The sequence below is a fragment of the Mytilus trossulus genome, chromosome 12 (genome assembly GCF_036588685.1).
Source record: "Mytilus trossulus isolate FHL-02 chromosome 12, PNRI_Mtr1.1.1.hap1, whole genome shotgun sequence".
NCBI lineage: Eukaryota > Metazoa > Mollusca > Bivalvia > Mytilida > Mytilidae > Mytilus > Mytilus trossulus.
Window position 1 is genome coordinate 52251919 of NC_086384.1, and position 26703 is coordinate 52278621.

General features: G+C 31.9%; 1 protein-coding gene across 1 annotated transcript in view; it reads right to left on the reverse strand.

Annotated features, from left to right (window-relative positions):
- Positions 1-307: 307 nt before the first annotated feature.
- LOC134692568 (BLOC-2 complex member HPS3-like) overlaps positions 308-26703 on the reverse strand; it is a 28977-nt gene continuing 2581 nt past the window's right edge. Inside the window, exons 2-22 of the mRNA XM_063553025.1 lie at positions 25448-26287; positions 23726-23839; positions 22948-23129; positions 22470-22586; positions 21762-21883; positions 21255-21324; positions 20164-20333; positions 19463-19562; positions 18485-18571; positions 15394-15490; positions 14687-14768; positions 13683-13770; positions 12829-12906; positions 12413-12511; positions 8350-8419; positions 6822-6856; positions 6168-6257; positions 4811-5023; positions 4228-4440; positions 3930-4023; positions 308-629 (exon numbers count right to left, since the gene is read on the reverse strand). Coding sequence (XP_063409095.1) covers positions 448-629; positions 3930-4023; positions 4228-4440; positions 4811-5023; positions 6168-6257; positions 6822-6856; positions 8350-8419; positions 12413-12511; positions 12829-12906; positions 13683-13770; positions 14687-14768; positions 15394-15490; positions 18485-18571; positions 19463-19562; positions 20164-20333; positions 21255-21324; positions 21762-21883; positions 22470-22586; positions 22948-23129; positions 23726-23839; positions 25448-26287 — 3143 coding nt within the window. The 3' untranslated portion in view covers positions 308-447. The remainder of the gene's footprint in view (positions 630-3929; positions 4024-4227; positions 4441-4810; positions 5024-6167; positions 6258-6821; positions 6857-8349; positions 8420-12412; positions 12512-12828; positions 12907-13682; positions 13771-14686; positions 14769-15393; positions 15491-18484; positions 18572-19462; positions 19563-20163; positions 20334-21254; positions 21325-21761; positions 21884-22469; positions 22587-22947; positions 23130-23725; positions 23840-25447; positions 26288-26703) is intronic.

Below are 26703 nucleotides of genomic sequence, written 5' to 3' on the forward strand. Positions count from 1 at the left end.
ATCCTTCCACTTTCCTGGATTGATATCCCCAAAAGATGAAAGATTTTTTTTAGAGTCTATATATATGTTTCAATTCAGCATAAACCTATAATCAAACAGAAAAAATTGAGTTCAGAAAAAAATTCAGAAAAAAATGCACTATTTTGTTTCCCTCCATGTTTTGACATGCAACGGAAACTGGAGTTGTAATACAAGACTGGTACCTTATGAATAATTTAAATCGAACAGAAAATAATATAAATAATATATATTTGTTAAAACAATAGAAATCATAAGATAAAATAAATCATCCAAATCAAACTTCTAACAAATGAATTGCATCCCTGTCTCAAAATTTGCATATTTGATGACGAATCTAGACGGATTGTGTTCTGCTATTGTGTTGTCCAAGATGGTTGTTTAGCACCTGATCTACGTGAAACTGATGTAACCTGACTAATTATTTTGCTATGATGTAGTTGATTGGAGTTGCCGGCCTTTGTTCTTTATTACTTGTATTAAATTGTTCTGTTTTTGTTTTTCACAGTTCATGGATATGTATGGTAGAAAAAATAGAAAATTTCCATTGTCAGGTAACAAATTTAAAAATTCTTCTGGTCCTGTTGTTTTTGCTAGGAAGTCAAGTATATCTAAAAATAAAAAAATGGCAGAAGTTTAGTAATAATCAAAATAAATTAGTAATATCTTCAGTCTTTATCTGCATTTTTCACTAGGTCCTCAATCATCATTACTATATAAAGAGTTTCTTAATTTTGATCATATTCATTTCACAGATCTAACTTTAAAGAATAAATTTTAGACACAAAGTCACACAATATCACTATTTGCAGGGGGGGAGGTTCCCCAATGGAGGCTCCCAAATGAAAATTTTGAAAGAGCAATTGTGTTCACAATTTTAAACAAAACAATCAATTTTACAATGGCTTAGGCTTGAACAATTATGAAGAAGCCAGAAAACAACATTATATATTTGAAGGCACCCTTGAAGAAGGTTTTTAGGACTATAAGAGCCATTGTGCACGTAAAACCCCCATGGGCATTTTGAAAAGTTTGCAGGTATGCAATATAGTGCAGTATATCATGATTAATACAAAAGTGTCTCTATGACAATATTGATTTAATGGTGGTGTCAAATTACAGTAGGGTTAATCTGGATAAAGGAATAAAAAAAAAGATTTTTTGTTAGAATTTTTTAAGATGAAATCTTCTTTTAAAAATCTTTCCATATGCCTAATTCGCCAGTGTGCATAATCAAAGAGCTGATAGCTCTGAAGTGGAAGAAGGTGAATAAAAAGTAACTTGAATTACCATAAAAGCAGCCCCACTTACCCAGGCTGCTTTGTTCCATTATTGTTAAAATGTATTTTTTTCTTCAAACAAGAAAAGGTCATAAGTACATGGATTTCCCATCCGTACAATCTCTTTCTATGTTCAGTTGACTATGAAAATTAGGTAAAATCTTTAATTTGGCAGTAAAATTAAGAAGATCATATCAAGAGGAACACATGTGTACTAAGTTTCAAGTTGATTAGATTTCAACTTCATCAAAAACTACCTCGACCATAAACTTTATAACCAGAAGCAGGACGGACGGACAGACTAGAAAACATATTGCCCATAAATGGAGCATAAAAATAGTTGTTACATACCCGCTAACTTTTGAAAGTTCCCATATGGGTTTTTACTGCACAACAACAATTTTAAAGGTTACAATTTTAGCGACGTATTTTGCAAGATCTGGATTGTCTAGAAAAAGTGTCATATTTGTATGATGAACTTACATGCCTTTTCCTTAAGTCTGTTTGCATGATTCTAGTTATATATTAAATCGGTAGAAAAAATATACATGAAGCTAGCAGACCAGGGTTTATTTTCCAGATTAAGAATATTAGATGCTTGTTGAAATTTCCAATTTCGAATAATGCACAAAGATGGACCTTTAACAGGTTGGGAACAACACTCCAAATGAGGGTAACCTAACTGGAAGATCATCACAACCCACTGTAAAAAATGAGCACAAAAAAAGTCATTTATATTCATATTATTTGATAAAACTTCCCCAAGAACTATGCATCTATTAAGTACTGAATGGTCAAAACATCATGTTTTTTAATCGACATAAATTTTGTCGTAAATGTAACCAAATGATGTAGAAATTGTAATGTTTATAGTTCCCTTATTGCCTCTATTTGAATAAAATAAAATAATAAGAAGAATCTGTTTCTTGTTTTGTTTTGTTTTTGACAAATGATTGTTCACTGCTTGCAAATGAATCATTATATTTATATATCTTATCTGTATATATTTTTGTTCATGTCTCCATCTCCGTATCATTTGTAAATGTTTAGACAAATAAGAAAGAAATAAGCTCCACATGTTTATTTGCAACATCGTAAATTAATTAAAAAAATAACATACACTAACACTAGTACTGCATGGATTTTAAGCATTATGAAAGTCATATTTGTAGAAAGCTTAAAAAGACTTAAAAACCGTGTAAAATGTCTTGCTAGTTCTTAGCTTACACAATAAAATCTAATATAAACTAACATTTACAGATTTAAATTTCAAAATTTTACTAGGAATAAATTTGACTGCTAGACCTTTTTGTAGTCTAGTTGCACATATTGTGTGTTCACTTCTAATCAATAAAAAACAAATGTATTATATAAACTTTAATGTAATCCTTGAAAGGAGGTCTAGATTGCTAAAATAATTTATAAATTTTTATTTTTTTATTTGTCCAAAATCATTTAAATTCATTTAATTAACATTATTTTATGATTAATTGATTAAAATGTTAATCATTTATAGTATTTTTACAATTTACATTTTTAAAAGCAAAATAACTGAAAACAGGCTAAAACAAAGGGAAGTAACAAAAAAGTATTTCAATATTCCCAATACACATCGTTTTGATAACACAACGGCAGTTAGCCGGAGGTAAACATCGTTGATTACCAGTATGTTTGACACCCAAGCTGTCAAGTGAAGCCATATAATTATTCATCTTCTTTGATGTTCAGGTAAAATTTAACACAGGTGTCAATTAGACCCGTGCAGTAGTAAGAAATGATTAAATATGGCGTCTGAAAATTTTCATTCATGAAATATTTCATACACAGGAGTTTTTTCTCCTAAACGAGAGGACGGGAGGAGACCCCTGAAAACGGGAGTTTTGTTCTCCCGCCGGGAGGTTCACATGTATGGTATTACGAAGGGCATCTAATCCACATGACAAAGGAAAACCATGAATAAAGACAATTTATATATCCTTTTTATTTATATAAAAATAAAATCTTCTTGTCTGCAGGATTGCAAATTCGTAACTTCAAGGGCGAACTTGTAAACAGGGCGAGTTGTCCCGATACCAAATTCACGCATGCGTAATACAAATATCTACAGTTACAAGTAAACAAATAACCTTCATGTGGATGAGATGAAATCTAATAATTTACATAAATAAAAGGGTCATATTTACGATAGTGATTGTTTTACAATCATAATTTACAAATTAAATGATTCAGATGCCTAATCATGTGTAAAAATCGGTGTCAGGAATCTAAGTTGTTTTGAAATTGTAATATACGAAATGAATGCGGCATACAGAGACTCAATGCCAAGGGTCGGCCCCTTAAGTCTTCAGAAGACTTGACGTCTTCTTCCACTAAAAACATCATTGTTGTTATTGTTATTTAAGGAATAAGGAATGACCGTAATATCTTTTCTCTCAATGAAGAAATAACATAACAAATATGGTACAAACTGATTATTACATTTTAAGCCGGTTAAATCATGAAAAAGCATTCCTATGAGCTGATAGATAAACACTGTCAGCCAATCAGAAGGCATGTTCCATCCAAAATTAAATAATAGAGTTATAGTTATGTCTGAAATTAAGTGTGTGATGTGTAAATAATGCTACTCACTTTTCAATGATTGAAGATAAACTGGTTCATTGTCATCTGGTTTTCCAATCTGTTGTTGGAGAGCTGTGTATACACTGTCTAAAACTATTTTTCTCTGCAAGGTAAACGACAACAATCTGATGAGAATCTATAAAAATGACTAAATTTTCAAAAGAACAAAAATATCATAAATCAGAAGGTTAAGGGGAATTAAATAAAAATCTTTAAGAATTGTTTATATCAAAGTTTTTTAAGGGTTCCGCATATCCTAGTGTCTCGCCTACTTTATGAGTATAATAAATGTTTTAAGAAATCTTACCTGTTCCCTGTCAGAACTCATTACACATTTCCCAAACTCTAATATAACACTAGGATATTTCTGAACCACAATATCTGTTGCCCTCTGCTTGTTATTTTTTAACAGTACCAGTATCAGTATAGAATCCTGACCAGGAACCAGATTGTCTTGATCCAACAACTCTAATACTCTGTTCAATAAACTCTCACTTGCTTTAGGAAAACATAACAAACTCTGAAAAAGATCAAATATATGTATATAAGTGTTAGCAAGATAAACCAATTCATCTTAGTTATTGACATAAATTAAGACTAGACAAAGGGGGTGTGGCCAATAATCTCCATGGAAATGAGATGTGAGATTTCTTATACAACTGCATACCAAATCACTATGTGTTCCCCTTAAACTGACCTAACCACAAACCATATCATTTAAACTAAGGAGGAGACAAGAGACCTCATGAAAACAAGATTAACCAACGCTAATGCAACTGCAGACCAATTGTCATTGTCTTTGTTATACCTTAACTTACCTTTTCACAAACTAATATTTTGTTGTCATTGTTGTTAGTACCCATTAGCCATTACTATATTTTACTAATTACCTGTAATTTTAGAAGATCTTCAAAACACAAACCACAGTTACAATGATCATGGGTAACAGCATGCTGCTTGATCTTTGAAGCATTTTTCCGAGCTGTTGTAGGACTGGCACGTAAAATATACTGACATGGCTTTTTCATATCTTCAGGTCCTTTGAAGGGAGGTAAGCAATCCAACCAACTGTATCTTCTTCCAAAATGGCCCTCATCAGCAGGCTGAAATATCAGATACATTAAGTCAATTATTATCTGCAGCTATTTTTATTTTCTGAAAAAAGCATTATGGATGATATTTTTTAAGTCTATATGGTTATTAAGTCTTCTTGAAACTGCCCCTTTTCACTAACAATACTTAGTAGAAATGTGCAGCAGTAGACATATAACTGTCCTCTAACCTGGGACAGTGGTGTAACAGTACAACATAGGAATAAATTGTAAAATTGGTTCAGAAATGGCGTGACTAATCAGATGACAATGTAGCACTAAAAGCAACCAACTGTAAGACAAAAGACACAAGGAACTGTTTGGAGAGTATTCAGGGTTACTGAAACAAGCTCTCAAAGTAATTCCAATTAATAAATGAATCCTTTTCTAAAACAAAAATGTTTCCTCCCACTATTAAAAAACAAAAATGTGTCTCTAATATACAGATGCCCCTTCCACGCTAACATTTATAATGGTCAGTGGACCGTGAATATGGGGTAAAATTCTAATTTGGCATTAAAATTAGACAGATCATATCATAGGGAACATGTGAAATAAGTTTCAAGTTGATTGGACTTCAACTTTATCAAAAACTACATCGACCAAAAACTTTAACCTGAAGCATGAAGATGGACAAATGGACAAACGAACAGATGCACAGACCAGAAAACATAATGCCCATAAATAGGGCACAAAAATCAATATCATTTTAAGCAAAGCCAAAGTGAAAACTTCTTGATTTACAGTAGAAATCATATTTTTATTTTAAATTGCTTTCATGAAAATAAGGTTTTATGCTAAATAGTAAATAATTATATAATTGCGGATCCATGATTATTGCTGGGTAACTCATTTTTGTAAACATTTATATAGAAGAGAGAATAAAAACTGTGAAAGTGTTAAAGAGACAACAATCGACTAAAGAGCAGAAAACAGCCGAGGACAACAAAGGGATCTGCAACACAGCCAGAAAATCCTGCTCTTTGAGATGAGCTTGAACAGGCCAATAAACTATTACACTAGTTCAGTGAAATGGATGCCACAGTGAACTCCAAATTACAAATAAAACAAAATTGAAAACAAACACCAGACTAACAATGACTAGAGGTTCCTGACTTGGGACAGGTCAAAAGCTGTTCATAACATGTGTACTTACCAACTGTAATACTTGAGGGGCTGTTCTTTTCTTTGATATCACAGATTTGTAATCAGCCAGTCTTTTGATATACATTTCACTCAACAAAACCTAGAATAAATAATATTTGATGGTTTTATTATAGATATCAAGATAGCAGGTAAGTGGACAATTAAGAAGGATTTTTTTTATTGCAATTATACATCAACAATTCCAGATAAAAATAATAATATTCAATAAAACTAAGTGATAGACATGAATGGGCTCATGAATTTTAATAACATTTTTAAGAACTAGATCATAAGGAAAGCCATTTTTTAAATTTACATGCAGTGTATACATTTGTATTCCTATTTCCAAAATATTTAATTTACTTTATCTGAAAAAAAAGTATAATACATGTAGTTAAAAAAAAAAATTGTTTTGCAATATTTATTTATGCTCCTCTTGTCTGATTGATAGATAGATGGACAGATAGAAGCATAAACAAAAGGCAATCACAGTGCAAATCTAAAGTCCTCTTTGACTTTCACAACAGGGAATAACAAGCACAAAAATCACCAAAGTAAATAACATCATTTCATACTAGCTTTGACATTCTAAGCAGGCATTCATTCAAGGCGTTTTTTCAGGGGGAGGTGCTCAACTTATTACAACTAACTTGGTCATACTTACAACAGCCTCTTCAAAAATGTATCTTCTTTGTGTATCTACAAAATAAAATTTAACTTTGATGCTATTTGTGAGAATGAGAAAAAATTAGATGTTTTATCTAGTAAAGTGAGTTGTACACAACAGATGAGTTCTTCCCATTTCGTTACTGCATGTCTGTTGGTAGTTTTTAGGTAATACAAATTTTTACTATGACATGCTTCTTTTACTTTGTACACAACACTGTGATAAAATTCACCATATATATGTAATAAGCGCAGACTCAGAGATGTGCGTAAAAAAGGCTGTAAAAATATACCTCCCACATAAACCAACATGTAGCATAACCTATTTGCACCCTTAAGAAACTTATTCTTTTTCTGAGACTTTACAAAAGAAAAAAATGCGTAAGAGATTGGGAAAATGTACAAAATCAAAATAAATTAAAATATTCGAAATCACAGTAAGATTTTTTGCACCATAAAGTCATTTCAAAATATGACATCATCCAAATGAAAATGGCAAAGCTGAAGGTCATTCCATTGTGTTTACTTTCTAAACTTGGATAATACTGCATTATATACAATAAAGTTTTTGAGTTGGTAGGTGCGTTTTTTTCTGTTTCTATTGCATTCTTTGCCCATTTACATATGATTGCAGCAAGTCAACATGGCTTCTTGGTAACAAAATGTCAACATTGAATGTGAAGGTAGCTTACGAGAAAAAAACATTTCATCAAAAATGGCAAATGTTGGGAGATTCAAAACAAATGAATTGCATTTGCTTCTAGCTATAGCGGTTATTAAACCAAGGATTCCTTCAAGCTACAGAGTTATTACATTTTTTTTTACTTTTATCAGTGGATAAAATAGAACATTCACACCACACACAGCATACCCACCCTCACTTAAGTTTTTAAATGACTATGTTTGTCCTATTGAAATCGAAATAATTTATATTTATAACATGTTTCTTAATTTTACCGCTAAGGCTTAGGATAAAATTTGAATTGGCTTCCATGAATTTTTTCTTAATTCTAAATATTTGTAAACTAGTGTTTCTTGTAAGGAATTCACCATGGTATTTGCAGGATTAATATTAATAAAAATTCTTTTTAGTTTAAACATATTTATTTATAGTGGATTGGGAAACAAGTTTTGCAACTTATATTAATCCCTTTCCACTTTGCGGGTGCGAGTGCTGCCTTGTAACGGCATTAGCCTACTCTTTTTTCGAAATCTACAAGGGTGTCTTTAACGTGCAAGAGATATGGCTCTCTCTTAACACGGGTCAGCCATTTATCGTCCCTGTCCGACGGACTATCATCGTTTCCTCAAGACCATACTCGCGAATGGTGTCAAGGGAGAGCCGAAAATTGAGTTTCTGAAATTTTCATCCCAAACGGGAATCGAACTAGGAACCTTTGTGTTAGTAGTCCGATGCACTAACCACTACACCACGTCTCTCAAAATTCTTTTTTTAAATGCATTCCTTAATTTGCGTTCTCATCATGTTTTACCACTTGCTATTTCTATATAAAACAAATTTTTACCATTCAACAAAAGTTCCAGGTATTCTTTAACATGAGTATTTTTATACATTTCTTCACTGCTGCTTGTACCCTACAAGAAAAAAAAAAACAAGATACAGATACACTGTAAGTTTAGAAATTATTGCATTGTTTTTATTATTGCAGTAATGCACCTGGAGGAGTCCTTCAGCTGGCCCCTAAACAAATATATTGCTAGTTCAGTCATACTAAACTCTGAAAATTATACACAAGAAACTAAAATTAAAAATCATACAAGACTAAAAAAGGCCTGAGGCTCCTGACATGGGACAGACACAAAAATGTGGCTGTGTTAAACATGTATTTTGAAATCTCAACCCTCCCCTATAACTCTAGTCATTGTAGAACAAGAATGTGTCCCAAGTACATGGATGCCCCACTCGCTTTATCATTTTCTATGTTCAGTGGACTGTGAAATTAGGGTCAAAACTTTAATTTAAAATTAAAATTAGAAAGATCATATCATAGGGAACATGTGTACTAAGTTTCAAGTTGATTAGACTTCAACTTCTTCAAAAACTACCTTGACCAAAAACTTTAACCTGAAGCAAACGGACGAACAGACGCACAATAATATGCATGGTAAAACTCAGTTTAAGACATCAGAACATTTCACATTATTTCAACAAGTATGGACACAACATTCAAGCTGGATTCAGCTCTAAATTTGGATTGTGATTAAATAGTTGACACAGCATAGGTTTCTGACACAGAATGAATGTGGTCTAATGAATTTAATTTTTTTGTTTTCTCTTAGAGCAATTCACTATGCTGTTGAATATTAATCCTCTCAAAAATGTTTGAAGAAATTTTCTTTTTATTTAAGAAATTTCAAATGAGAAAAATTGAACCCAATTTTTTTAATCACATCCCCCTTTCCCTTATTCCAAAACTAATCTCAATTAAAATTTCTAATGGAGTTTGCAAGAATAACTACTCATTTAAATACATCATAAAATATTAAGATGTAAAAAAACTGCTTGTTATCACTGTATGGTAAAGATTATTTTAATTTATCAGTTGGTAGTAAAAAGTGAATATACATTGTATATTATATATAACAAAGATTTAAGTTGATTCTGGACAAAGAAAGATAACTCCAATTAAAAAAAAAAATTGCTATTTCACAATATTGTGCAATTAAATATTTCTTGCTTACTATTCTGGACAAAGAAAGATAACTCTAATTAAAAAAAAAAAATTGCTATTTCACAATATTGTGCAATTAGATATTTCTTGCCATTGTGCAATAATGTGCAATTGAAAAGACTTGCTATTGCACAATACTTAATATAATAATTTTAGATCCTGATTTGGACCAACTTGAAAACTGTACATGTTTGGATTCAGCATATCAAAGAACTCCAAGATTTCAATTTTTGTTAAAATCAAACTAAGTTTAATTTTGGACCCTTTGGACTTAAATGTAGACCAATATGAAAACAGGACCAAAAATGAAGAATCTACATACACAGTTAGATTTGGCATATCAAAGAACCCCATTTATTCAATTTTTGATGAAATCAAACAAAGTTTAATTTTGGAACCCGATTTGGACCAACTTGAAAACTGGGCCAAAAATCAAGAATCTAAGTACATTTTTAGATTCAGCATATCAAAGAACCCAACCGATTAATTTTTTGTCAAAATCAAACTAAGTTTAATTTTGGACCCTTTGGACCTTAATGTAGACCAATTTGAAAACGGGACCAAAAGTTAAGAATCTACATACACAGTTAGATTCGGCATATCAAAGAACCCAAATTATTCAATTTTGATTAATATCAAACAAAGTTTAATTTTGGACTCTTTGGGCCCCTTATTCCTAAACTGTTGGGACCAAAACTCCCAAAATCAATACCAACCTTCCTTTTATGGTCATAAACCTTGTGTTTAAATTTCATAGATTTCTTTTTACTTATACTAACGTTATGGTGTGAAAACCAAGAATAATGCTTATTTGGGCCCTTTTTGGCCCCTTATTCCTAAACTGTTGAAACCAAAACTTCCAAAATCAATCTCAACCTTTCTTTTGTGGTCATAAACCTTGTGTCAAAATTTCATAGATTTCTATTGACTTTAACTAAAGTTATAGTGCGAAAACCAAAAAAATGCTTATTTGGGCCCTTTTTGGCCCCTAATTCCTAAAATGTTGGGACCAAAACTTCCAAAATCAATACCAACCTTCCTTTTGTGGTCATAAACCTTGTGTTAAAATTTCATAGATTTCTATTCACTTTTACTAAAGTTAGAGTGCGAAAACTAAAAGTATTCGGACAACGACGCCAACGTGATAGCAATATACGACGAAAAAATTTTCAAATTTTGCGGTCGTATAAAAATTGAAATCACTTTTAAGTCCAACATGACAAAATAGAGATAAAAATTTGTAAGGGTTCCGCGGAACCCAGTGTCTCGCCTACTTTTGCTGAAATTCACAGGCTCAACAAAATGAGGAAAAAAATCAATAAAAATATTCCTCTTGATACTATCTTTTGATTTTAAGTAGCTTCTGTCCAAGTTTAGTAAAAATCCAGGATAGTTTATGAATCTAATAAATGTTTAAAAACTTTAACTGCAGACTGTATGTAATGTTAACTGGAAGAAAACTTAGTCCATTTATAAGTAAAATACAGATACACAGGTACAAAATATTATCAAAATTTCCTTCTAAACACTAGCTTATGATCTTAAACAAGCTTCTGTCTAAGTTTGGTACAAATTAAAAGTAGCAAAAGAAAGTATTTTTTTTTTTTAAATTTAACCACAGAGTGAACATGTTATTTCCTGGCAGAAAATCTAAGTCCATTTAAAAGTAAAATACAGAAAAAATGGATTTATTTTTTTACAAAATTTCCTTATGCATATTATCTTTTGATCATAAACTAGCTTCTGTCTAAGTTTGGTAAAAACCCAGGATAGTTTAAGAAAGTTATTAAAATTTTAAAAACTTGAACCACAGAGTGAATGTAATGTTTCCCCGCAGAAAAAACTAAGTCCATTTATAAGTAAAATACGGAAAAAATGGAATTCTATTTTTACAAAATTAACATTTGGATACTATCTTATGATCATAAACAAGCTTCTGTCCACGTTTGGAAGTAATCCAGTATAGTTTAAGAAAGTTATTAAAATTTCAAAAACTTTAACCACAGAGTGAATATAATGTTTCCCTGAAGAAAAACTAAGTCCATCTATATGTAAAATACGGAAAAAAAGGAATTTTATTTTTACAAAATTTACTCCTGGATACTATCTTATGATCATAAACAAGCTTCTGTCAACGTTTGGAAGTAATCCAGTATAGTTTAAGAAAGTTATTAAAATTTCAAAAACTTTAACCACAGAGTGAATATTTGTGGACGCCGCCGACGACGACGCCGACGCCGACGGAATGTAGGATCGCTTAGTCTCGCTTTTTCGACAAAAGTCGAAGGCTCGACAATAAATGCATGCAATAATTTCTGAATTTACAGTAAAGAAATTGAATGAGGAAATTATACAATCATTTCAAATATTATTGTTATATGAAAATAAGGAGATGTGGTATTACAGATGGGGAGACTATCTACCAGCAATCAAAGGTTCTCTAGCTTGCTCTTTCTTTTGGTCTTTTGGATGTAATCATAATGAACAAAGAGAGAGAAAATAACAGAACAAGGCCTACAATGGGTCTTCAACACAATGAGAAAATCTCTAACTGGAGGCAACTTCAGCTGGCTCATTAATAAAAATGTGTACAAGTTAAGTGAAAATATACACCACACTTAACTCCAAATGATATAAAACTTTAATTAGAAGAAATACAAGACTGACAAAGGCCTCTGTAGAACAAACAAACACAGCAATATACACAGTTAAACGCAGTTTCAAAGAAGTCTGAGTCCAATACCCAAATTGGTATCAAATGCAACTAAGCAAATTGACAGCAAAACAAGCAAGAGTCTCTTGTTCAAAGTGGGGTCAAATGAGGTCAAAACTACAGAAAAACTACTCTTGACATCCAGCGCCTCTCACATTTATGTGTGTTTAAAGCTAAACATACCTGAAGAAGCTGTATAGCTAAGTCAAGTGATATGGTTCCTTTGTCATGCAGAGCCACCATTGATTGTGTCAATACACTGGGACAACATCTTCTCATCAGCTACAACAAAAACAGGTATAGTTATTTTAAAAAATATAAACAGTTTCTGTAAACTTGATAAAAAACTGATGGCTAGTAATGATTGATGTAGACTTTATTATACTTGCTGAACAATACACTTTTTTTTTATTTAATTATGAAATCTTAGGCATTTGAAGAGCACTACCCAATATTTTACTTGTTTCTAAGCCTTCTCAAAATTATTTTACATACATACACAATATTTGTTAATTCTTGCATTTTAAAGTCAACCTGGATTACGACTTGTCCTCTAGGTCATTTTCAAAGATTTATACAGATTTTTACTTTATAAATACCTGTGACAAGGGAGACAGCTGCTGGAAATTATCATGAAGAATTTCATTGTGTTGAACACATATTTTCATTAAGTCAACCTACAAATTAGAAAATTTATTCATTAAAAACAATAAGCTTTTTATACATTGGAGTGAAATCACAAACTTTCAGTATATTTCAACTTAAATAATTGTCCAGCTTTTTTTTTACCTAATCATATGCACGTCACTTAATAATATTAGGAAAAAAAGGCCAAACACAAAAACTTTACTTTGACCACTGAACCATTAAAATGAGGATTAAGGTCAAGAGATGACGCCTGCCAGTTGGACATGTACACCTTACAGTCATTTCATATACCAAATATAGTACCGATAGACCTTTTGCTTATAGTATCTATTACATGGACTTGACCACAAAAAAGTTAACCTTGTTCACTGATCCATAAAATGAGGTCGAGGTAAAATAAAAACAGTCTGAGGGGTATGAAGATCTTGCAAGGTATGCACATACTTAATATAGTTATCCTTTTACTTATAATAAAAAAATAATTTAAAAACACAAAAAAATTGAACTCTTTTTTTCAAGTACTGGGTAGCCACTGAACCATGAAAATGAGACATATGACAGATAAAAACTTCATATGTAAGGCATCTATCTATATACAAAGTATGAATCAAGGTGTTTCTAAAATATAAAGCTTTCAAGAAGTTAGCTAACATGCACAGCAGCCACCTCCACCGTTGATCACTTTCCTTATGTCAAGCTTTCTGTCACAGAAGTTGCAAGCTCAACAAAAATCATTATATCATAATACTGAGATTTATATAGTTAAGTATATCACAAGAAGAACTTTTATTAAATAAGTTGTTACCTTTGGAATCAATAGCAAGGTCCTCTCTGCTGTTTCTGGATCACACAAAACCAGATATAGATTGGTCAATGCTAACTTGTCTGTTATACTGAAAAATTATGAATATTTTGGTTTTTAACTGACATCCACTTCTGTTGGACTGTAGGAGATAGTGGTGTAATTGTTAATCATACTACTTTAATTAAATAATTCAATTAGGTTACCAATTCAACACTATAATTAGATCAATGAAAAAAAAATTGGTTACATTTGTATTACGGTAATATTGATTTTGTCATCAGTAAATTAAAATCAAGCTACGTAATATTTTTTTTATACATGTGTACATTCATGTCTCCCTTCTATCAATAATTGTATCTTGACATTGTTTAAGGTTTTCTCTGATTGTTTATGACGTTTTAACACTAAATCGATTGGATGTTGGATGTGTACTGATTGATAAGTTGTTATTGGCTCTGAACTAGCTAGCTGTCAGTAGTAGCTGTGCGTACTCTTAGATCTGCACTGAGTGTAATTTTTTTGTGGGATGTATAAGAACCATGCCACTTCCACTCTGTGTTTTTGTTAGATGTATTTCTGCTGTGTACAGATCTGATAAGTTGAGTCCTTTTCAACTGATATCTATAGTTTTTATGTTGAACTGTTATACTGCTGTCCCAGGTTTGGTGAGGGTTGTATGCTTTCCAACAAGTGTAACCCTGCTACATTCGGTATGTGCCTTACCAAGACAGGACCCTGTAAATCAGTGGTTGTAGGTTTCTTTCATTATTTTGTACATGAATTTGTCATTTTGGGGCCTTTTAAAGTTGACTATGTGAAATGAGTTTTATTAGATATCTATTGATTCATCAATCAAAAAAAGTAGATTAAAATTGTACATGTATGTAGGGTTCAAAATAAACAGAGACCATAACAATAGCTGCTGTGACCCTGACCTTTGGCCTTATGACTCTTAAATCAATTGTACTCTTTTATCTATGAAAAGTAATTAAAAAACAGTTAACCTTGACTTTTCTCCATGTCTTGCAAGTTCTTTGATCCAAGTTTGTAGCAAGGTAAGGGCATTTTCTGAAATAAATTTAATGTCTGATTTAAGTATTATAAATTCAGAAATTATTGCATGCATTTAATTTATTATTGCAATTTTGGAGAAATGGACGTAAATGGAAGATTCATTATTGCGACTACATGAAAATATGCATACATACATTTGCATTCAATATCAGAATGTGAGTTCTTATTATTGTGATACTCATCCAGTCACATTATTCCCAATAATTAAAACCTCACAATAATTTCTGAATTTACAGTATTCAGTGTAATCATATATATACATGTATGTAAAAGGGTCAAACATGTCCAATCATCAAAATGTTTCCATTTTCCTCAAAACAAGTCCTTAAAATCACACATTATCAAAATGGTCAAACAATTGTTATCCACTAAAACATCTTCGTTTTAAGGCACCAAAACATAAGATGTCCTTTGCTTAGACAGTAACTTCTGCTGCATATTCAAAGATAATTTGGGAGTTAACTGGGGTCTAGAGATAACAAAAAATGAATGAAAACTGTTATCTGATGCTATCAATGCAGAAGTATTTGCGGTACTGGTAAACATCCTGGGGATTTAAAGAGTTACTTATAACACTTACAAAGAAATCCGGGACCAAAATGTCATGCAGGTGAAACAATAATTCAACTCCATTTACCTGAATTAAATTCCTTCACTCTGGAAAACAAAATGATATCTGAGAGCAGGTCAGGAATTGCTTTACTGCAAATAGACAGAATCATATCACCTTCTGCCTACAAAGAAAATTAATTAACATTATTAGTTAGGAGTATTAAAATAAGAAATTACAAGTATAAGTTGAAATAATAAATAATCCAAACTGAAACTGTATTTTATAAATTGTTATAATGTAGTCTACAATTTCAATATAAACTGAGACTAATAGCATGTTTTCATTTTGGCCTTCCACTTTAATAGATTACATATTCTTTCTCCAGTTTATTGAGGCATATATTTTAATTTATTATTAAACATTGGCTCTGACTTGAGTTTCTGTAGTCTCTTTGACTTGAGGTTATTTAGTCCCTCTGACTTATTACCTCTAACTTGAGATAATTTAGCCCCTCCAACTTGGGGTTATTTAGTCATTCTGACTTGAGGTAATTCAGTCCCTGTAACTTGAGGAAATTTAGTCCCTCCAACTTTGGGTAATAGAGGGAAGAAAGATACCAGAGGGACAGTCAAAGTTATAAATTGAATATAAACTGACAATGCCATGGCTAAAAATAAAAAAACAAACAGACAAATAATAGCAGTTTAGTCCATCTGACTTGAGGTCATTTATTCCCTGTAACTTGAGTTAACTAAGTCTTTTTGACTTAAGGTAGTTTAGTCCCTCTAACTTGCATTGTGTTAATTAAGCCCCTCTGACTTGAAGTTATATAGTCCCCTAACTTGAGGTAATTCAGTCTCTCTGACTTGAGGTAATTTAATCTCTCTGAATTGAAATACTTCAGTCCCTCTGACTTGAAATAGTTTTAGTCCCTCTGACTTGAGAAATAATTTAGTCTTTATAATTTAAGGAAGTTTAGTCCCTCTGACTTGAGGATATTTAGTCCCTTTAACTAGAGGTTATTAAGTCCCTCTAAGTTGAGGTAGTTTAGTCTCTCTGACTTGAGGTTATTACGTCTCTCTTCTCTCTGACTTGAGGTTATTAAGTCTCTCTGACTTGAGGTTATTACGTCTCTCTGACTTGAGGTTATTACGTCTCTCTGACTTGAGGTTATTAAGTCTCTCTGACTTGAGGTTTTTAAGTCTCTCTGACTTGAGGTTATTAAGTCTCTCTGACTTGAGGTTATTAAGTCTCTCTGACTTGAGGTTATTAAGTCTCTCTGACTTGAGGTTATTACGTCTCTCTGACTTGAGGTTATTAAGTCTCTCTGACTTGAGGTTATTACGTCTCTCTGACTTGAGGTTATTACGTCTCTCTGACTTGAGGTTATTACGTCTCTCTGACTTGAGGTTATTACGTCTCTCTGACTTGAGGTTATTACGTCTCTCTGACTTGAGGTTATTAAGTCTCTCTGACTTGAGGTTATTAAGTCTCTCTGACTTGAGGTTATTACGTCTCTCTGACTTGAGGTTATTACGTCTCTCTGACTTGAGGTTATTAAGTCTCTCTGACTTGAGGTTATTAAGTCTCTCTGACTTGAGGTTATTAAGTCTCTCTGACTTGAGGTTATTAAGTCTCTCTGACTTGAGGTTATTAAGTCTCTCTGACTTGAGGTTATTACGTCTCTCTGACTTGAGGTTATTACGTCTCTCTGACTTGAGGTTATTAAGTCTCTCTGACTTGAGGTTTTTAAGTCTCTCTGACTTGAGGTTATTAAGTCTCTCTGACTTGAGGTTATTACGTCTCTCTGACTTGAGGTTATTACGTCTCTCTGACTTGAGGTTATTACGTCTCTCTGACTTGAGGTTATTACGTCTCTCTGACTTGAGGTTATTACGTCTCTCTGACTTGAGGTTATTACGTCTCTCTGACTTGAGGTTATTACGTCTCTCTGACTTGAGGTTATTACGTCTCTCTGACTTGAGGTTATTACGTCTCTCTGACTTGAGGTTATTACGTCTCTCTGACTTGAGGTTATTACGTCTCTCTGACTTGAGGTTATTACGTCTCTCTGACTTGAGGTTATTAAGTCTCTCTGACTTGAGGTTATTACGTCTCTCTGACTTGAGGTTATTACGTCTCTCTGACTTGAGGTTATTACGTCTCTCTGACTTGAGGTTATTAAGTCTCTCTGACTTGAGGTTATTAAGTCTCTCTGACTTGAGGTTATTAAGTCTCTCTGACTTGAGGTTATTACGTCTCTCTGACTTGAGGTTATTACGTCTCTCTGACTTGAGGTTATTACGTCTCTCTGACTTGAGGTTATTAAGTCTCTCTGACTTGAGGTTATTAAGTCTCTCTGACTTGAGGTTTTTAAGTCTCTCTGACTTGAGGTTATTAAGTCTCTCTGACTTGAGGTTATTAAGTCTCTCTGACTTGAGGTTATTACGTCTCTCTGACTTGAGGTTATTACGTCTCTCTGACTTGAGGTTATTACGTCTCTCTGACTTGAGGTTATTACGTCTCTCTGACTTGAGGTTATTACGTCTCTCTGACTTGAGGTTATTACGTCTCTCTGACTTGAGGTTATTACGTCTCTCTGACTTGAGGTTATTAAGTCTCTCTGACTTGAGGTTATTAAGTCTCTCTGACTTGAGGTTATTACGTCTCTCTGACTTGAGGTTATTACGTCTCTCTGACTTGAGGTTATTACGTCTCTCTGACTTGAGGTTATTAAGTCTCTCTGACTTGAGGTTATTACGTCTCTCTGACTTGAGGTTATTAAGTCTCTCTGACTTGAGATACTTTTAGTCCCGATGACTTGAAATTATTTAGTCTCTATAATTTAAGGAAATTTAGTCCCTCTTGGTTGAGTTTATCTATTCCCTTTGACTTAAGATAATGAAGTCCTTCTAAGTTGAGGTAGTTTAGTCTCTCTGACTTGCAGAAATTGAAGGCTTTCCATTTGGAAAAGAATGTTTCTATAATTAAAAAAAAAATATATACTGTGGATTTTTGTTGAATGAATTTTGTAAATGAACCAAAAATTCAAATATGCACTTGAGGTAATTTAAGTGTTTCTACTTTAACAATTGTGGACAGTTTGAATGGAAAAGTTGTATATGCTCAACATTTTTCAAGTTAAAAAAAAATCATTATATGACGTTCAAAATACCTCTATCAACTCAAAAGGTTCTGCATCCTGCAGTAGAACATGCTTTAAATAAGCTATAAATCCTTGACCATGGTCAGAGTATCCCATCTAAAAAAAAAATCAAATTTGAATGTTTTTTATACCATTCCTTCTTCAATTCTTGTAAGATTAAAAGCAAAGTTATTTTGGCATGATATTTCTGAAGCTACACACTTCATCATTCACATTGTACCCTATTATACTATTTATGATAAATTGCTTTAAAATTCAAAAATGTCTGAATAAAGAAGAGTAATAAATACACTGATATAAAAATGTTCTACCAAGTGTGATGCAATATTTCTTAACTCTAAACATTTCAATTTTAAAATTCTTTTTTTAAGCTAACTGTTGATTTTCTAAATGTGGAAACTGTCTAAAATTAAACTCAAATGGTAAAATTGTGAAGATTTCAGTAACTTAGCATGACTTCATGCATGATGCTTACACCTGATACATGTGCAACTGCATACCAAATACTGTAGACTTACCACTAGTGGTTCCCAATAAACTGACCTAATCACAAACCAATACATCGTTCATGCTCAATCACTGACTTATCCTATCTATAGTGGTTTTCAAGAAAATGGACAAAACTTACAATTTACCCATATGTTACAATATAGCCATTTTAGCCAATCTTTAAACAAATAATTATTGTGGTCAACTATTGTTGAATTTGACTCCGAAGAATTTTTTAAAAGGTCTATGAACAGACGACAGATACCAAGTTAGGGGAAAAGCTTTCACTAACCTTTGGAGTAAGTGAGCTGAGAATCAGATCTAATTAGGTTATGATCTCTAACCAGTTAAAGAAAGAGATAGATTAAAGTTAATGACTAAATATTTTATTTTGTTATCATCAAAGATTTTGAGTTTAAGCAGAGCTACAAATACTGTGGATTCATTATTATTGATTGGATAACAATTTTTGTGGATTTCCTGGGTACCTGTAATTACCTTTTCATGACTCTCCACTAGGTGTCTGATGATGTCAGCTACACTCAGCCCAGACATGGTTAGATAAGGAATACACAATTGTCCATCTGTACCTTTCTCTCTAAACAATATTATGTAAACATCTTGAGTTAACTTATTTATGAACTCATTTTTCACACGGTTATCAGTAACACCATATTTGGAAGTATTTTGCCTTCAAAAATGTACTAATATACAATCAAATTGGTCCACACTGAAACATATTTAAAGTTTTAAATTTTGCTAGCATAAGATGTTTCCATACCTTTCAGCTATTCATCCTGGATTTTTTAATGGATGTCTGTTGCTTAATCTTTTGTTTTCTGTTTAGTGTTTAGTGGCATGTTGTTTGTCTTTAAATATTTTTCTTTTGGCCATGTTTGTCTAACATCAACTTCTGTTTTATTATTCCTTGTCTGTGCTTATTTTTTTACAACAGTTGAATTCCCTCATAAATGAGTTCAATTTTGATAAGTTTGGTTGAGACATGTTTCAATCAATTATTTGAAGTGAATCGTTTCTCTGGCTTTTGCAAACAATGGGGAAGTTTTTTTCATTTTGCATGATATAAATTACCAAACGAAAAAATTAAATTAACTTTTTAAAGGATAAGTGTTATTTAAAAATCACAACCATAAATTCAATAATTATCAATAAATACATTTGAAACATTCTCTACTTACTTAGCATAGTATTCACCAATCAAAAGACAGGATTCTCTGAACAATTCCTCTATTTCACTGTCATTTATGTCTCCACCAATAAAAGTGTTTCTTAAGGTCATGTGACCCTCTAGCAGAAGATTTAAATATGTTCCTTCATTATGTTTCCTTGACCTTTCTCCATATTTAACCTGTGTAAATAAAGGCATGTTGATTGTTATTGGTATATCTTATCATGGCATAGCCAAATGCATAAAAACAGTTTATTTTATCAAAAGTTAAACTGTCAGATACCAAATTAGTTATAATATACACATTAGTTAAAGCAAGTTATTACTTTTATCATTTCATCATGCAAAACTCCTTATAGCACAAAGCATTTTTTCCTTTTTAAAAATTCATTGCTAGGTACTTCAAAAAGTCTTAAATTGTTTCATTTTTGATTCTGTCACATGGGGGGTAACTCTGTTTTAGAAAAAAATGTAATACATGTATATGTATTGTAAAACCTCCGGTGACTCAAATTAATTGATTGTTGTTTACTTAATATTTTGTGTTTATTCTATGTTATACACCTTCAAGACAAAACAAATTCTTAATAAATAGAATAGGTAGGTTTTTGCAGAGTGGGTAGACTTGGACATTTGGTCGCTTGTGGAGAGTTGTCTCATTGGCAATCATACCACATCTTCTTTTTTATATTGGATGAATGGTGCATAGAGACTGCTGCTGGAAAATAAGGGTACTGCAAATTCAGTATTACCATGGAGTACCAATTTTCAAGGATTACATAGGTAAAGGGAAACCATGAATTAAAATGTTCAGTAAAGTACACATTTTCAAGAGATTTGTATGCCGACATTGGCTATATCAAGAAATCAACCATAAACAAAAATTGGTTCCAATGAAATTTAATAAATCAACAGTATGTGCTATTGCATAAAAGTAGAAATTTTGCTTTGCAAGTTGCAACAGGCCATCTACACCACCCCCCCTTGCTGCAAAAAAGAATTTATCTGCAAACAGTACCTTCATAATCTTGATGTGGTTAAGAAATTTCTGTAAGAATGTTACCATACTTTAATTATAAACCGTAATGTCAATGTACTTACCATATCTTTATACAGTTCTCCAGGGGAACATTTTTCTACAGCATATAAACTACAGGAACCTTCATCTGACCTTAACAACCAAGCACAATTATGTCAAAACTTCAGTATCTTAGGTCAAATAATTATGATGAAAATATTGAATGAATGTAACAAAAAGTGTCTATTCCTAAATTCTGCCTAAAACATAGACATATATTTTAGCAGAAGAAAGCAGAAAAATAAATATTTTAGATTTTATTCATTGAACTGAAAAAGTAGTTAAATGTTTGGAAGCCCTGTCATCAGTCAGATTTCATTTATCTAAAGTTTAACTTCTATTGCTATTAAAAACTGATAATAAAAGTTTGAAATTGTTTGAATATTTTACCCCAAAAAAATGAAAAAAAAACTTACAATAAACAAACTACTTGAATGCTATGATATCTTTAAACTAAATATTGTCTCTCAAAATTACATCAGAAATTATTATTATTATTAACCGGGTATATTTTTGATTGATATAATTACCTTTGAACTCCATCTAATTTGGACAAGATGATAACATACTTGTCACTAACATCCAGTTTTATTGTATTCATGAATAAATGGACGCCACACAGACATGTGTCCATGTCAGCTGAAGGAAAAGCCTAAAATGGAAAATAATATAAGCTTGATTTTACTTCTTTGAGTTGCTCTTTCTTTACAGAAAATAGTCTAGAATAGTATATGGTAACAAATTAGCATAGAATAATCCTTGTTGTTGCAAGCTAACAAATACCTTTGTGCTCTAGTTAAGGTGGTACCCAACACTTGCAGTAAGATTAATTTGGCTTGCTTAGTTTTCATAAAATTTTGTCAAAGTACTTACTTTGATCCTTTAACAAAAATATAAAAATTTCAAAAATTTTGAACCAACCGTTTTGTCAGAAAAATTACACTGGTTATACATTTATAATTTTTAGCTGACTTTACAGAGTTATCTCCCTGTAGTGTTAGGTACCACCTTAAAAAAGGTAAAATAATAGCCTGAAGTTGTTAAACTGAATGTTTTAGATAGAGCATGCACATTTTTTTTAATTTAAACTTATTGACTGTGATGAAACATGACATTCATAATAAGTAGTTTTTTCTGGTATAGAAATTACTAGTTCTAGAGTGAGAATAAACAAGTGGCGCCCCTCATATTAGACATAAACAAATGGCACCTTTAATGTTAGACGTGGTCTACAATACCTTCTCCTTTGTATTGAATCTTTCTGTATGATGAATAGCTGCTGTACCACAACGACTGGTGTAGATCTCTAACCCACGGCCTGTCAATACATACAGCAAGTCTTCATTCATCACGATCTGAAATGGTAAGTGCAAATAATGAAAACAAAAGTTTGATCAAGGATGTCTGCTTACCTTGTTTTTGACTTTTAAATGTCAGATTTGTCTTGAGTTTTTTTCTTTAAATTAATTAACTTTGTGTGAAACTAGGTAAATATTTTTACATTTAATTTCATATGTTCTTTCGACTTTGTTTTTATTTTCCATGCTTTATATTGTAACCTTTACAAGAAATCAGCCAATCCCACATCAAGCTTAAGAGATTTTTATAAATATGTTCTTTTTGTTTAAACAAGATAAACTAAAACATAAAAGCATTTATGTTTAAATTTTAATGTACTCATCTATAAATACAGAGATATTGGAGCATATTACTAACCTGCATAGGAATATCCGAGTAACTGTAGGTTGACAATTGAGTTGACACGGTTGACCAAATATCAAATACATATCCATTACTGTCACTGCTGATAAAGCAGCTAATTCCAACCATACTATTATACACCACTGATCTAAGAGGTACTGAACCAGGCATTACTCTTGTAGACAGTCTACTTATATCTGTAATTATAAAACAGCTTTGTTAGACCATACTGATAGAAAAAAAAGCAGAAAATTCACACGATCATGTTTCTTTGACTGTTTGCTCCATATTTACACTAAATCCTTTGGATGTTGGATGCATACTGATTGACTGTTAAATACATTTAAAGGAGAACATGATGATACTAACTGACAGATCTAAAAACTGATACCCAACATTGTCAATTTAATAAATTACTTTGAGATATGGAACAAAAACAAATTAGGAAAATAGTGTTAAATTGTCAAACAGCAGAAATTTAGATGCCTTTTCATTTTTCATGATTTTTAAAATAGTAAACACTGATAGAGTTCATCTAAATATACAATTTCCCCCAAACAAAGATAATCATGAACATTTACACTGATTTTAGTAATTTCAGCTAGATGAGGAGTAGGAAAACCTATGTAAAATCTCTATGCATTTTTTACAACAATAGGTTTATGATGTCCCAAAATAGTGATTTGATGTTGATACATACTCGAGATAATCTCTTAACCATATTAAATAAAAACAAATCTAAGGGAAAAGTCAGTGAAATGTTCATGATTGAACTGATAATATAAAACCTTACTTGATATATATGAAGGTATGAGCTGCAGGTGTCTGAATTCATCTTCTGTCCTCTTTGTTTTCTGGTGATGGACTGTCATGACATGGATAGATCCTGCTGTCTGGTGACCACCACCTATATCATATCAACACAATATATTTTATAAAGACTGAACATCATTAATGCATCATAAAATACATGTTAAATAATTAGAAACACAAGTGAAAATAAAATTTGCTGGTGAGGGATTTTCCTGCTGTGTTGAAGACCTATTGGTGGCTTTCAGATGTTTTCTGCAGGTTGTTGTCTCTTTAACATATTCCTCATTTCCATTTTCAATTGTATATACAATCACCGCTACATGAATGTTGCTTTTTTAAAGAATTGGCCCAGAATCCTTGAATCAAAACTAAGGAAAATATACTTGTACTTTTTGTGTTTATCTATAACAACTTTTGAAATTGATGAACGCCACCTGTTACACTTTTGTACTATTTCGCGACGAATAGTTCTTATTCTGGAGGACCATCTAAAGGGCAACATACAGTCACCAACAATAGACAACCTGGTATACATGACAAATTCTTAATCATCCTTATATGCTCTTGATGTGGGTCAAGGTTAAACTTTACAATGACTAAAACTTGCAAATGATCAATCAAGTTTGAAAATTTAAAAAAATTCCTTGTGGTGCAGTAAATGTAAAATATACTAAAACCAGCCACACCCACTTGTGTCCATCTGATAACTTAAGCCTTTTTCAACTGATTTTTATAGTTCTTTCTTATGTTGTACTGTTATACCACTGTCCCAGGTTAGGGGAGGGTTGGGATCCCGCTAACATGTTTAACCCCGCCACATTATTTAAGTATGTGCTTGTCCCAAGTCAGGAGCCTGTAATTTAGTGGTTGTCGTTTGTTTATGTGTTACATGTTTGATTTTGTTTTTTTCGGTTTTTTTTATTTTATATAAATAAGGACGTTAGTTTTCTTGTTTGAATTGTTTTACGTTGTCTTATCAGGGCCTTTTATAGCTTATTTTTGCGCCTGTCCCAAGTCAGGAGCCTCTGGCCTTTGTTAGTATTGTATTATTTTAATTTTAGTTTCTTGTGTACAATTTGGAAATTAGTATGGCGTTCATTATCACTGAACTAGTATATATTTGTTTAGGGGCCAGCTGAAGGACGCCTCCGGGTGCGGGAATTTCTCGCTACATTGAAGACCTGTTGGTGACCTTCTGCTGTTGTGGTTTTTTTTTTGACACATTCCCCATTTCCAATCTCAATTTTAGTATGCGGTATGGGATTTGCTCATTGTTGAAGGCCGTACGGTGACCTATAGCTGTTAATGTCTGTGTTATTTTGGTTTTTTGTGGATAGTTGTCTCATTGGAAATCATACCACATCTTCTTTTTTATATTAAAACACTCATTGTCAATTTTTGTGGTTGATCTCTATCACTTTTTATTTCATTTGAGACAAGCTTTTTAAATTTATGTTGTAGATAATAAACATGTACAAAATGCATGCCCAATGTTATGTACTATTGTTATATATGCGTGTATCGTATTGGGGAGAAAACTAAGTAATAAAATTGAGTAAGTATGTTTTACTTGTCAATAACCCATTTTACATTGAACAATTAAAATATGCTAAAAAAGAAATCTATTAAAATATAACAGAGTGGGCATATTTTTTTTAGAGACAAAAGTTTTGTTCATTCACTTTACAGTTACCATGGTTACCTCTAAAATCTGTAACATCTGGTTCCAGAACTTTGTCACAGTTGTGTTCCTGTAGCTTCTTCAGATGTATGGTTTTAATTGATTTGTTGGAAGAATGTGATTGGTTCAATTTCAAATCATCTAAATTTATCTTGATAAAATGGTCATCTTCTTTTATAATACTGACAGAATCTACAGATTTATTCAACAGTAACGAAGGACTTGCATTAGCAGATGATCGACAACCAACTCGGGAAAATTGTGGTGTATCTGGGAGGGAAAGACTACTTTTTGATGAAAGAAAAGAAACATTACTCATAACAGATGAAGATTTTAGGTGATTACTTCCCCTTCTCTCTGAAGAAGATCGTCTGTCAGCTTCAACATTTTGTAATCTTCCCAAATTTTCATCTGAGTAAACCACTTTAACAATTTGTGTCTCTCTCTTTGATAGAACTCCAATATAATCTTCACAGAGAACAGTTTTTGTAACATGTCCAATGTGCCATTCAAGCTGAAGGAATTTAACAATGTCAAGGTAAACTCTATCAGAATTCAAAATTTTTTTCTCCACAAGATGATAAACATCTGTTACCTCCTTGGAAACGGTGATCAAATTACCAGTTTTCTGACAAATACTAAAGTCCTGTATTTCCTCTTCATAAGGGATTTCTATAACTTGAACAAGGGATTCATCTACAGCAGATGTTGTAACATTTTGGTCCTTTCCTGCTAAACGTATGGCTGTTCTATGATTATCTTTGACAGATGCAACCTCCCAATTTAAGTAAACTTTAATGTAAAAGACATTTTTCTTTGATCTACGATTGTACGTCGACTCAATAGTTGCTACATAATTACCTAAACAGAAAAGAAACACAAAATAAAATACTTTTATAACAGATTGTTATAACAGAAATGAATAAAATATCTATAATTTGTATAAAATATAGAAATCATGTAAAATAAAGAATAAAATCAGTTTCATCAGAATTTTACAGAATAATCATTAATTTCAAAGATATAGATAAATTACCTAAAAATTTCAAGTATACAGAAATTAATGATCCCTTGTCTAACAAGATTTTTCATAAATAAAACACTGAGCACTTGATTCATAGCACAAAAAAAAATGTTTTTAAGTATAGAAAATATATGGAGAATGATGCCCCCTTAGCACTCCCTTTGCACATCAAAAGTAAAACTTCCTAATTATAAATTTGTTCTTGATCTGAGTTTTGTGGAATAGATTTGTTTTTTGTTGTAATTATTTTTTT